At 53.1% G+C, this 13,587-nt stretch overlaps 1 protein-coding gene across 9 annotated transcripts in view; it reads left to right on the top strand.

The window, feature by feature from the left end:
- Nucleotides 1–13,587, top strand: part of TMCO3 (transmembrane and coiled-coil domains 3) — a 31,442-nt gene that overhangs the window by 8,478 nt on the left and 9,377 nt on the right. For 7 of the 9 annotated variants that reach the window (XM_060287990.1, XM_060287991.1, XM_060287992.1 and 4 more), the window contains 7 exons: nucleotides 1–523; nucleotides 2,516–2,695; nucleotides 4,233–4,424; nucleotides 5,472–5,600; nucleotides 9,352–9,444; nucleotides 12,663–12,849; nucleotides 12,928–13,048. In XM_060287990.1, the coding sequence (XP_060143973.1) occupies nucleotides 20–523; nucleotides 2,516–2,695; nucleotides 4,233–4,424; nucleotides 5,472–5,600; nucleotides 9,352–9,444; nucleotides 12,663–12,849; nucleotides 12,928–13,048 (1,406 nt within the window). In that variant the 5' untranslated portion in view covers nucleotides 1–19. The remainder of the gene's footprint in view (nucleotides 524–2,515; nucleotides 2,696–4,232; nucleotides 4,425–5,471; nucleotides 5,601–9,351; nucleotides 9,445–12,662; nucleotides 12,850–12,927; nucleotides 13,049–13,587) is intronic. The other 2 variants (XM_060287995.1, XM_060287996.1) reach the window with 2 other exon arrangements.

Raw genomic sequence — 13,587 nt, forward strand, 5'->3', positions numbered from 1 at the left:
CTGAAAATGCGCATCTCAAATGCAAGCCCGACCTAGCAGGAGTCTTTGGCCCGCCTTGCCCTGTCCCTCAAGTCGGATCATGAAGGTGCTGGGGAGAAGCCACCTGTGGGTGTGGCTCCCGTTCCTTCACCTGCTGGCCAGCGGCGCGGAGCACGAGGAAGCGGTGAGACACGCCATCGAGTTGCACCGGCGCCAAGGGGCGGCCGTCACCCAGAGGAGACAGTGGGTCCTGGACGGTTGCAGAAAGCTCTCCGGGCTTCTTCGCCAAAAGGCTGTGGTTCTTAACAAACTGAAAAGTGCAGTCAGAGCAGTGGAAAAAGACACCAGCCTTTCGGATGAAGAGAAGCTGTTTCAGGTGCACATGTTTGAAATTTTCCAGAAAGAGCTGAATGAAAGTGAAAACTCAGTCTTCCAGGCCGTCCATGGACTCCAGAGAGCCCTGCAGGGCGACTACAGGGACGTGGCCAATGTGAAGGAGAGCAGCTGGCAGCGCCTGGAGGCCCTGCGGAAGGCAGCCATCAAGGTGGGTCCAAGGCGGGGCGGGGTGCACCCGCGGAGGGGGCTCCGATCTGACCCAGCGGGCGCAGGAGAGCCGCTCCCTTGGCGCAGTCACTTAGCAGAGCCACATTTGAGCACTTCTAGGGGTCTCTCATGCTTTCTCCATGGTGGAGATCCCTGGGTATTGAAAAGAGTTACTCGTGTTCCCCCAGTGAACTGACGTGGAAATAAGCCCATTGTAATTGCCGTCAGGGTTTTGAGCTTCTGATAAGAATCACTTTTAGTGTGAAGGCTGACTTTCTTCAAGGCCCACATACTGAAAACAAAAATATTAAAGGTAGTTTTAAACAAATGTATACATTTGAATTAAGGATTTTGATGAAGGATACTCTTATTTTTAAATTTTTATTATTTTTTAAATAAATTTATTTATTTTTGTTTTTTGGCTGCGTTGGGTCTTTGTTGCTGCGCACAGGCTTTCTCTAGTTGCGGCGAGCTGGGGCTACTCTTTGTTGCGGTGCGCGGGCTTCTTGTGGCAGTGGTTTCTCTTGTTGTGGAGCACGGGCTCTAGGTGCACAGACTTTAGTAGATGCGGCGCGTGGGCTCAGTAGTTGTGGCTTGCCAGCTCTAGAGCACAGCCTCAGTAGCTGTGGCGCACGGGCTTAGCCGCTCTGCGGTATGTGGGATCTTCCCGGACCAGGGCTCGAACCTGTGTCTCCTGCATTGGCAGGTAGATTCTTAACCACTGCGCCACCAGGGAAGCCCCTGAAGGATACTTTTTTTTTTTTTTTTTTTTGTGGTACGCAGGCCTCTCGCTGTTGTGACCTCTCTCGTTGCGGAGCACAGGCTCCGGACGCGCAGGCTCAGCGGCCATGGCTCACGGGCCCAGCCGCTCCGCGGCATGTGGGATCTTCCCGGACCGGGGCACGAACCCGTGTTCCCTGCATTGGCAGGCGGACTCTCAACCACTGCGCCACCAGGGAAGCCCTACCCTGAAGGATACTTTTAAAATGATGAGAAGAAACTATTATTGCGTCAGACGTGATAGTTATATAATACTTGAAAGCTGTCGTTTAAGCCATCTATTGTGTGCCAGGCACTTTAAATATACGAAGTATCATTTCGTCTTCATGGAAAGGCTATGGCAATATTATACAGCTTAAAAAGTAAAGAAGATACAAATTATTAAACTTTGTTTTGCCCAAGTGTGGTAGTTTGGGTAGGAATGTGGTGATGGGGTAAGTAGCCCCCTGGACTCGGGCGTCCTGCCTGTTGTTGGAAACAGACCGCCCCCCCCAGCGGGATCACCGCCTCACCAGGTCCTTCGCACGGGTGGGACATTAAACTCCTTGGCGTTAAAGAGGGAGTCGCAGGGGTGTCGGTTTGCGGTAGTTTAACGGTAGAACAGAGAACAAACATGAGTTTGAGTGGCGCTGACCCCACCCGCCTGCTCTCTGCTGGTTCTGGCCTCACGGGTCTGAGGCGGTCCAGGCGCTGAGTAGAGGCCGCGAAACGGCCGAGCCTATGCCTGGGGCCACCCTCCGTTCGGCGCCCACTCCGCCTCGAACGTGAGCAAGTAGAGGGATTCGATTTGCGAGCCCTCGAGCTTGAGCATGGCTGTGTGCTGTACACGTGTTAAACTCTGTTCCCGGCACCACCCATCAACTGTGCACGTCAGTAATGCTGTCAGATTCTCCTGGAACATCTCCCCTTCGTAGCTTGGAAGTCCACTGTATTCCGCTCAGAAATGTCTAGCTAAATAGGTGCGCAGCTGGGCTTCACACGCAGTCGGCACAGTGGCTGCAACCGCATCAGGGTCGGCGGGTGGTTTTCGTGCGAAGAGAGGGCCTTCGGCGTCTCTTTACGCTGGTGTGTTACATCCGTGTGTGTAAGTAGCCTTCCTGCGGGGTTTGCAGTGCCCTGGGGCACCTGGCCTCCACTGCCGTGTTCGCAGCGGGCAGGTCGTCCAGGTTTCCTTCGTCATAAACACCACCCTTCATTTCTTGCAAATGAATAGGAAGAGACGGAGTATGTGGAACTTCTGGCAGCAGAAAAACATCAGGCTGAAGTTCTTAAAAGCATGCAGCATCGGAACAAAAGTTTATCCCTCCTGGATGAGATCCTTGAGGACGTGAGGAAGGCGGCAGACCGTCTGGAGAAGGAGACGGAGGAACGCGCTTTCGACGACAATAGGTCGGTGAGTAGCGTCCACAGCAAGGTCCCCTCCGCCTGCCGAGCCGCTGAGAGGACGTGCACTTGGGACTGTTTGCGGGTGTACGGTAGTGCAGGCTGAAAACGAAGATGAGGCTGACGCACTCGTGTGGCCCTGAAGACGTGCCCCGTTTCCTCTGCTTCCCGCCCGGCCCCGTGTTTGGTCAGCGCCCCCCCCCCCCCCCCCGCCCCGACTGCCCCGCGCCCAGCAGCTCGTCTGTCTCCCCGGCCTTGGCTCCGGTCTCAGGAAGCTGGCCCTGGATGGCCACGTTTCAGTGCAGATCTGCCCGGGAGAGGCTCGCTCCTTACAGGAAACCACCTTTGGGTCCCAAGCAGCATGTCAGAGTGAGTCCTGGGACGGACTCAGGAAAGGGTTAGGTAATGACAGCAAACCAGAGCAAGGCTGGAGAGGGAAGGGGAGTGGGGCCCGCAGTGACCCCGGGGCTGGGGAGGCTCTGGGTGTGTGAGGGCCGTGCGCCTGGGGAAGAGTGTCCTTGCTTTTACCCCGCGCACCAGGCACTCTGCCCTCCGCAACTCCGGGCTCTTCCACACTGGCCCTCCCCCGGTCCTCCCGTGGTTCAGTTCACCCTGGCACCGTCCCCGTGGGGCTGGCGCGGACCCCGTGGGGACAGGCCCAGCCCAAGACGGCCCCTACTCCAAATGCCAACGCCCCTCCCTCTGGCGTTTGCTGTGCTGCCCACAGAGCTCAGTCTGTTTGCTAGGTTGGCAGATTGGCACGAAGGACACAGCTCAGACGGAAGAGGTACAGGGGCAGGGTGTGGGGGACGGTGGCCGCTCCCCTGCCCGCTCCGGGCCTGGCAGCCTCCCCCAAACACCTCCACACGTTCAGCAGCCTGGAAGCTCTCGGAAGCTCGTGACTGAAGGGTCTTCATGGAGGCTTCGTTATTTAGGCTCCTGACAAACTCGGCCTTGAGCCCCTCTGCCCTCCCAGAGGCCGTGGTGGAGCTGCGAGTTCAGCCCTCATCACGTGGCCGGCTCCTCTGGTGACCAGACCCTCCCGTGGGTACCCGGGGGCTCTCCACCACCCCTCGCTCACCCGAGGGCAGGTGAGGTCGCGAGGGGCTTATTATGAAGGACAGCACACTCCTTTCACCTCTGCTGCTCTGGAGTGATTCGGGAACCGAGGCCAAAAGACCCAATATGGGGCAAGATGTTTGCATCGCTCTTTATCACTCAGGAGGTCCTGCGGGTGTGGGGGCTGTGGGCAGGAAAGGGGCCTGAGACCAAATACGTGTTTCTCGTTACAGACCACAGCGCCGCGCCCTGAGCCAGGCAGAGTAGGTGTTTGGGAGTAATAGAGATCCTGAACACTTCCATCCTTAAATCGCTTTTCAAGTGAAAGGCTTTTTCGAATTTTCTAATTTATTGGTCTTTGGTCACACTTGACAGAATGCTGAGAACGTTCCTGTCGTTCTTCTGTGGGGGACTTACTCTCTAACATTTGACCTTGAACTTAAACACGTCTAATTGGTTGTAGTGACACAACACTGTCATTGTTACAGGTCAGAGGGGTCAACTTTGAGGCAGTTCTGCGGGTGGAAGAGGACGAGGCCGGCTCCAAGCAGAACCTCACGAACCGGGAGGTCGAGGAGGACCTGGGCCTGAGCATGCTCATCGACTCCCAGAATAACCAGTACATCCTGACCAAGCCCAGGGACGCCACCATCCCGCGGGCAGACCCCCACCTCATCAAGGTAGCCCGCGCCTCCGCCTGGCACCCACGTCCGCTGCCTAAAAGCTGCCTTCGCTAGAATAGCTCCTTCTCGAGGGGCAGAGAGGGCCTGGCCGTGGTTTCACGTGTGGCCTGTGTCGACGTGGGGGCGGCCTGAGGTGCACACCTGCACCCTTGGAGGGAGCCGGTCTGGTGGGGGGACGTGGAATTCTTTAGACTCGAGGTCGACAGGGTTGTGGTTCGGGATCACTGTTTGGACTTGGACCGTGTGAGTGACAGGTGTGAGAGTGAGGGAGTGCAGCCTGCGCAGGGCCACATCGGTCGCTGGGTCTCCAGCTAAACTCCCTGACGCTGGAATCTGTTCAGGAGAAGAGACCGAGGCAAAGAACTCAGCCTTCAAGGTGCTGCCAGGACAGACAGCCGAGGGGCAGGTAGACATGCGGTCCCCACGGGCTTGTCCCGTGTGAGGGGCTGATCCCTGAACTGCTGTCTCGAATCCAGAGGTGAAAGACAGCACGTGTGTGGCCTTCCTTGGTTTTGACCACGTGGGGACTGGGAGGGGCTGAGTCTGAGAACGCGACTTCGTGCCCTTGGCGAGGGGCAGGGTCTCTCCACTGCGCAGTTGCCCCCCTTCCCCTTTGTACGTAGCGTAGCTTCTGGGGCGGCATCTTGAGGCCACGTGAATACCCCATTCCTCGCCACCCTCGGGCCAGCAGCCTTAGCACCGTCCACGAGTCTCTTCTGGACCGGTTCATACCCTGAAGGTTAGGTCGCCTTCGTGCCGTGGGAGCACAGTGGGGAAGGGCTCCCGGACTCGAGCCCTGAGAGGAGTCCTCGTACTCACAGTTCTCAGAGGACTGTCACGGGGTCCACGCGAGACAGACACATCGCTGTAATCGTTAGACGCTGAGGAGCGAGCCTAACCTGCTCCCAGAAGCCTCCCTCGGCTCCCGCACTTGCCTTTCTGCCCCCTCAGTGAGGCCAGGGTACCGTCCCACCCTACCTTCTCCTTTCTCTTGCTGCCTGTTATCTTATGTGTGTGTTTCTTGTCTGTTTATCCTTCTGTTAGGACATCGTCACCATAGGGATGTTGTCCTTACCATGCGGCTGGCTCTGTACAACGATAGGACTGCCGACCATGTTTGGTTACATCATCTGTGGCGTGCTTCTGGGGCCCTCCGGACTCAACAGTATTAAGGTAAGAACAAAATTGAACTGTTTAGTGTCTGTTGAACTTGAATTAATGAAGATAGTGGTTTCTTATAAATCACATCAAAGAAGATGTCTTTTAAAGTTAACTGAGGAATCTCTAAAGTGTAAGAAAGTCATTTTGTTCATTAATGAATGAGCAGCTTGACCAGACAAATGATCCTCTTCGTGTCTTTAAAATTATATTAGTTTTAAAGATTCTATTTGCAGTAATGTTATGGGCTGGATTATTCGGACACTGAAAGGAACTAAAAATCCTGGATTAAATGTATTTTTAAAACATGCTTGGAGGGCTTCCCTGGTGGCGCAGTGGTTGAGAGTCCACCTGCCGATGCAGGGGACACGGGTTCGTGCCCCGGTCCAGGAGGATCCCACATGCCACGGAGTGGCTGGGCCCGTGAGCCATGGCTGCTGAGCCTGCGCGTCCGGAGCCTTTGCTCCACGACGGGAGAGGCCACAACAGTGAGAGGCCCGCGTAAAAAAAAAAAAAACAACATGCTTGGGACTTCCCTGGTGGTGCAGTGGTTAAGAATCCGCCTGCCAAGGCAGGGGACACAGCTTCGAGCCCTGGTCTGGGAAGATCCCGCGTGCTGCGGAGTGACTAAGCCCGCGTGCCACGACTACTGAGCCCGCGTGCCACGACTACTGAGCCCGTGTGCCACAACTACTGAGCCCACGCGCCGCATCTACTGAAGCCTGCGCACCTAGAGCCTGTGCTCCGCAACAAGAGAAGCCACCACAATGAGGAGCCCGTGCACTGCAACGAAGAGTAGCCCCTGCTCGCTGCAACTAGAGAAAGCCCGCGCGCAGCGACGAAGACCCAGTGCAGCAAGAAAATAAGTAAAAATTAAAAAAACCAAAAAACCAAAAACCACGCTTAACACCCTGAGAAGCTGGTAAAGTAGTGAGCAGTGACCCAGCCTGGCTGTGGGTGTCTGGAGGCCCGGGAGGATGCGGGTGCTGAGGCTGCTCCTGCTGAAGGCTGTTTGCTGAGCAGATTGAGGGGAGCATTGTCCTGTGTTGGTGGCGCTTTTGACGGTGAGGAAAGAGTCCCAAGCCTTATGGGCTTCAAGCTGGGTCCTTGAAAAGAAAACGCAATGTGGACAAAGGGAAAGAGAGTGCCATGTAGAGGTGTCCTGGTCCCACCCCAGCGGAACCTGCAGTGCAGGGTGTGGGAAGGGGCCACGGTGTGCCCCGCCCTGCCTGATGCTTCCCTTTGGGTAGCATGGGAGTCGGTGAAGCGGGGGCTCCACCTGCAGCCTCATCCCCTCCTTGGCGTAGCCCACCCGCACCGGGTCTGGAGGGTCCTGAGGGATCCCCCCGCTGGACAACACGGGGGGGTCGAGGCGGCCTTCACACTGACTGATCCTCACAGCAGACTGTGTTGCCAGGTGAGCAGTACCTGGATGCTGCCGGCTGAGAGCCTGGACCTTGGTGAGGAGATGAGTGTAGCCGCTACCCAGCAGGGTGGCTTCTGGGAAGCCTGGTTTTAATTCAACTTTTTTTTTTTTTAACATCTTTATTGGAGTATAATTGCTTTAAAATGGTGTGTTAGTTGCTGCTGTATAACAAAGTGAATCAGCTATACATATATATATATCCCCGTATCTCTTCCCTCTTGCGTCTCCCTCCCACCCTCCCTATCCCACGCCTCTAGGTGGTCACAAAGCACTGAGCTGATCTCCCTGTGCTATGCGGCTGCTTCCCACTAGCCATCTGTTTTACATTTGGGAGTGTATATACGTCCATGCCACCCTCTCACTTCGTCCCAGCTTACCCTTCCCCCTCCCTGTGTCCTCACGTCCATTCTCTACATCTGCGTCTTTATTCCTCCCCTGCCCCTAGGTTCTTCAGAACTATTCTTTTTGAGATTCCATATATATGTGTTAGCATATGGTATTTGTTTTTCTCTTTCTGACTTACCTCACTCTGTATGACAGACTCTAGGTCCATCCATCTCACTACAAATAACTCAATTTCATTTCTTTTTATGGCTGAGTAATATTCCATTGTATATATGTGCCACATCTTCTTTATCCATTCATCTGTCGATGGACACTTAGGTTGCTTCCGTGTCCTGTCTATTGTAAATAGTGCTGAAATGAACATTGTGGTACATGACTCTTTTTCAATTATGGTTTTCTCTCAGCTTTTTAAATAGGTAGATTTTATGTGATTGAAACAGTATAAAAAGCTGTAGGTGAAAAATCTTTGCCTGACCTTGTCCCATCCCTCCCTTTCCAGAACATTTGCAAACACTGGAAGACACAAATGTATCTTCCTTTTCCTTTTTACTTAACAGCAAAGATAGCTCATAAGCAAAGAATTAAGGCTAAATAACTAGGTAATAGATCCAACTGGATACTATGAATATTGCATTTCTTAATAAATTACCTATACCATGGAAAAATAATATAATTACAGTAGATAAAAATACCAAGATCAGGACTTCCCTGGCGGTCCAGTGGTTACGACTCTGCGCTCCCAATGCAGGGGGCCCAGGTTCCATCCCTGGTCGGGGAACTAGATCTGCATGCCACATGGTGTGGCCAGAAACAAAAAACATAAACAAAAACAAAACCCCAAACAAACGAACAAAAATACCAAGATAAAATTACCAAATTAAAAATGCAAGATCATACTAGCCGAAAGTGGGAGTGGTTAATGGAGAGAGTCTAATTGTATATAATTGTACTTCAGTATTTATCTTTTCATAGTAGGGAGTTAACAGGCTTTCATTTTCTAAGTCAAGAAGTATAGGTTTAAGTATGTTACTTTGAAGTCAGGTTGCAGCCTAATTTTCAAAAGGGAAAATAAATAGTAGCAGTAAGGAAGCATAAAAAGCAGAAGACATAAAAGAATTGAGAGCAAACGTTGTTTTATAGCAAGTATATGTGGAATAAACTTCTGTATGAAAAGAGACAGGTTTGCAGGTGGTGTCAGGAAAAAAAGTACAACAAACGAGATTGAATAAAAATAAAGTGAATAAAAGGTTGAGAGTGAAAGGAGGAAATGTGCTGATAGAAAGAGGGCAAATCGGTGGTGTTCACAGCCAGCAGACAGAGGAGGCGCACGGCGGGGCCTGGGTGGCACACCGACACACGAAGGCCTGGACTCTATTTTCACGTGTTCAGGGAACGTTGAAAAAATCAAAAAGTTAGTGGCCAAAGTGCAAACCTCAACTGTAAGTAATATAAGTAGTACCAAATGTACTGGTACGAACAACACTGTCTGCTGTAGTGCAGGAACGTTGATGGTAAAAAGCAAATGAGGGGCACTGTACGTCAGGACCTGTGGGGAGTGGCCAGATGGGGTCCAGGAGAAAATCCCACACTCAGGCTCACCCAGACCCAAGGAAAGTAAAGCACTCCTGTCAGTTAAGTGTTAAACTCAGGTTTAATGCCTCCCCGTCCCCAAAGGAAGCTAATGGAAGGAAGTAATGGAAGTACCAGTGGAAATTAATGAACTTGAAAGTGCGTGAATTCATGAGTTGTTTCCTAGAAAATAAATAAAAATATTCCTCCAGCTAATCAAGAAAAAGGAAAAAAGGCACTACCGTCAGGAAGTTCAGAGTATCTCAGATATAGAGGAAATTCAGATCGTTGTTTGTTTGTTGTTTTAAATACTGGGCTTTTTGGTGGAGTCCCACTGAGTATGTTAGGACAAGATGGTTCTGTGAAGTACACATGATATCTTAAATACGTTCAGTTTTACGGTTTTAAAACTTTCTTGTTTCTCAGTCAGTTGTGCAGGTGGAGACGTTGGGAGAGTTTGGCGTGTTCTTTACTCTCTTCCTCGTTGGCTTAGAATTTTCCCCAGAGAAGCTGAGAAAGGTGAGTCCACCAGTGTGCTTGTGTCGTTGCCCCACTGAGATTAACGTGCCCTGCAACCACCGTCCACGTTCGTTGGAGACCTGCCCAGGAGATGAGGTCTGTTTAGAGTAGAATATGGTGTTGGAGTTTGATGTTATTTCTGGAACGTAAACTCCAGAAGATAAAATGTTTAAAAAAAAAGAGTGAAAATTCAGTGAATAAATGGAATTAGCTTTCAGTGGCTAATTCCAAACCGGGTCTGAGAAGTGCTGTGTTCAAACTTACTGATTTTTGAGTCCCTCCAAGAGGGTCCAACGCTGGTAGAGGCCGAAATATCATAGGGATGGAACGTTCAGTGTGTTACTCTGGGGAGAAAGTCCTCGCTTTCCTACATAAGTGGCAAATTGTGATGATTGCTGTGTCGCTGTAGATGAGAGTATCTGAAAGGTCAGTAGTATTTAAGACCATACGTATGAACAAATGCTAAAACAGTGGAAGCAACAGTTCCTCCTAAATTTGTTGACTTTTAGAATGATTACTCTGAAAGCCGGAATATTCGAGAATGGAAACAGAGTTAGGTTGGAAGTGAATTCATGGAAAGCTACTTAGTGTTTGAACAGACAGCTCACAGAAGAGGAGAAAGCTGATGAGAAAGCAGATGGGGGTGTGTGGGAAATGACAGGGAGGCTGCTGGTTACAGGAAGGGGCAGCTCCATCCAGGCCCCGTTTGCCACCAGCTTAACAGGACACTAGTGTCGAGTCAGCAGGGCTCTCAGTGACTTTGCGGGTGGTCACTGGGCGCCCTCCCACCAGGCTGATGAGAGTGACAGCTCGTGCCCCTTCTGGGGAGCAGTCCGGCAGTTGGATTCGAGAGCCTTGCCAGGTTCACGTCCTTCACTTGTGGTTCTGCTCCTGGGTTTCTAGGCAAAGGGAAGAGTCAAGCCCAAGTTTTGGTTTTTGTTTTTAAAAGTAGCCCCTAAAAGGTACTCAGCTCCTCACTGTAGCATTTTTATGGAAGATCCAAAGCAGGCTGAGTGTCTGAGGCTAAGCTGGGATGTAGCTGCTGGGTGGACTCTTACGTAGTCATTAAAAGTGTTACAAGAATGTGCAGTAACAAAGAGAAAATGTTAAATGCTGAACTTCAGAAGAAAAAGTGAGCGTATAGTGTGACTGTGGCGACACAGAAGGAGCCCAGAAGCACCAAACACCCGTGGGTGCTGCTCTCCAAGTCCTCTCTGACCACCAGCGTGCTTCCTGCAGGAAGGGAAGTGAGCTCGGCCTGAGCCTGCGCTGCCGTAGGAGCAGCTGTGCCCGGCCCTGCCCACCCCTCTCCCCAGTTCCTCCTTTTCTTCTTTCTTTTTGTTTTTTAATAAATTTATTTACTTATTTTTATTTTTGGCCGTGTTGGGTCTTTGTTGCTGCGCGCGGGCTTTCTCTAGTTGCGGCGAGCAGGGGCTACTCTGTTGTGGTGCGCAGGCTTCTCATTGCGGTGGCTTCTCTTGTTGCGGAGCACAGGCTCTAGGCGCGTGGCCTCAGTAGTTGTGGCACGTGGGCTCAGTAGTTGTGGCTTTCGGGCTCTAGAGCACAGGCTCAGTAGTTGTGGTGCACGGGCTTAGTTGCTCCACGGTGTGTGGGATCTTCCCAGACCAGGGCTCGAACCTGTGTCCCCTGCACTGGCAGGCGGATTCCTAACCACCGTGCCACCAGGGAAGTCCCGCCCCCTTTTTTTCTATTAAAGCTCCATTTGTCCATCCACTGACGACTCACTTCCTGTCAGTTTTCCTCCTCATACAGTGTCCTGAGTCAGTTCAGGGCTTTCTCCTGGTACTCTGGTATCTTTTTCATCCTTCTGGCACAATCACCTCCATGTGTTAATTTCTGAATCTAAAGTATAAAGAAAATTGGCCACTTCTCTTGGTCCTAAGGGAAGTGGCCGAATTCTTCCTGTTAATTCCGTTGAGGTGTGTGTTGTGCCTGGGCCAGAGGGGCCTGGCGAGGACCTGTGGGGTCTCCCGGGAGCGGGAGGGTCTTCCCAGGCAGCCCTGTGAAAGCGCAGCCTGGACCCCTCGGTGTTCACGTGCGTTCAGACGTTCACAGCAAGCAGCGGTGTTACCTTGCGGTTAGGAGTGCGGAGGGGCAGCGTCTGGTCCCCCCGCGTCCCTGGTGCAGCCACCTCAGCTGGCGCGTTCTCATCTGGGCTGTGAGGGGTTGGGAAGAGTCAGGTGTCCTCTGGGTCCAGAGTCTCATAGCTGTCTTCCCCAGCACTGTGGTGTTCAGGGTTAAATAAGGAAGTAACGTCATTCACCATGATGTCTGCGTGCCCGCATCAGTGTGATACGTTTTTGTGATGCTTTAGGGATTTTGCGCCGGGGGATGCAGCCTGAGGCAGGGCTCGTGGGAGCAGGTGTGTGTCGTAAGTCAGGGCAGGGGCTTGGGCCGGGACCGGCCTTATTGGGTGCCTTTGGGTCTGGGGCGAGCTGGGGTCTCTAATGTCCCCTAGCTCCGATGTCCCTGAGCGCCACCGAGCCTGGCTGCTCCCCGCCTGGCGGCCCTGACCCTTGACCTGCACCTGGAGCGCATCCCACCCCTTCGTAGGCAGGCCCATGGGCTCGGCGTGCAGAGAGTTTATATCCATTGATAACTACGCTAGTAAGTCCACGTTTATTTTGCTTTTATTTCTCAGCGATAAGTGACTGACAGCTTTAGCGCACCCTGAGGTACCGGTGGCTCTCCTGCCTTGTGGGGTACCCGTGTGGCCCTGTCACGGTGGGAGGTTACTTGGCGGGGTTTTGAAGTGTCAGCAGTTGCTGGCAGGTCCCTCTCAGTCTTCTGTGAAATCTCCTAGAGGCCTGATTAGAGACAGTTCAGAGACGCCCGAGTCTGCGAGATCCTTCCCGGGCCTTGTCACCGAGGATGCTCGTGCCCTCGACTGTCTGTCGTTTATCTGTGAATCACCTGGGCCGCTCAGGTGTGTCCCGTTTCCGCTGGAAGAGGGGGCGGAGGGGTCCCCAGCTCCAGGTGTGTTCTGAGGATGGCGGTGCACGACGCGGAGAGTGTGGAGGGCGTGCTTCGTCCCTAACCACGCCCAGCGCTCGGTGACCGCGTGTGCCCGCCCCCGCTTTTCGTGGTGTTGCGCTGGTGTGTTTGCTGCGGGGCCGGCCGTTTCCCGGGCAGGCGTGCCCGCGCTCTGCGGGGCCGCGGGCACTGAGGTGTGTGCTCACCCCTGTGCTCTCTCCCAGGTGTGGAAGATCTCCCTGCAGGGGCCCTGCTACATGACTCTGCTCATGGTGGCCTTTGGCTTGCTCTGGGGCCACCTTCTGCAGATCAGACCCACCCAGAGCGTCTTTATCTCCACCTGCCTCTCCTTGTCGAGCACACCCCTGGTGTCCAAGTTCCTTGTGGGCAGCGCTCGCAGCGACAAGGAAGGTAGGTGGCCGCGCGTTCTGAGCGTGTGTCAAGGTTAACCGACTTGAGTCCACACGCTCTTAGTGACTTTTCCCCAAGCAGGCGACATCGACTACGGCGCGGTGCTGCTGGGGATGCTGGTGACGCAGGACGTGCAGCTGGGACTGTTCATGGCTGTCCTGCCCACGCTCATCCAGGCGGGAGCCGGCGCACACGCCAGGTAGGGTTGCTGCCGTACTTCAGTTCACGGTCTGTTTTTCTGGCTTCAGATCATTTGTTTATCGAAATACCGACCTTCCTTTCCTTCTCAAGTACAAGGTTTCTTCTGCTCTGTTCCCAGTTTCTGTTGGAGGGCTCTGGGCATTCTTTCATGGTTAGTCTGCTGCCGATGGCAGGTTCTCTCGGTTTCCTCATCTGAGTCTTATCTCCCTTCCCGCTGGAGGACGTGGCCACCGGGTGTTGGTCTGCAGCAGACGTTTCTTTCTTCCAGTGCCTGGCAGTGCTGTGCTGCTTCTCCGGGGCCTCCGACGGCTTCAGTGATAAACCGGCTGTCGTTCAGATCTGTGTTTCTCCACAAGTAACGCAAGGCTGCTCTCTGGCTGCTTTCAAGACTTTGCCTTTAGTTTTCAGAAATTGAATTACGCTGTCTTGGTGTCTTAGCTTGGGCTCTTCAGCAGACACCACAGATGCGGCAGCTTACACAGCAGACGTTTAGCCTCGGGGGCTGGGCGCCGGAGATTAGGGTGCTGGTGCCCTCTC

This window comes from Globicephala melas, chromosome 18, assembly GCF_963455315.2.
Source record: "Globicephala melas chromosome 18, mGloMel1.2, whole genome shotgun sequence".
Taxonomy (NCBI): Eukaryota; Metazoa; Chordata; class Mammalia; order Artiodactyla; family Delphinidae; genus Globicephala; species Globicephala melas.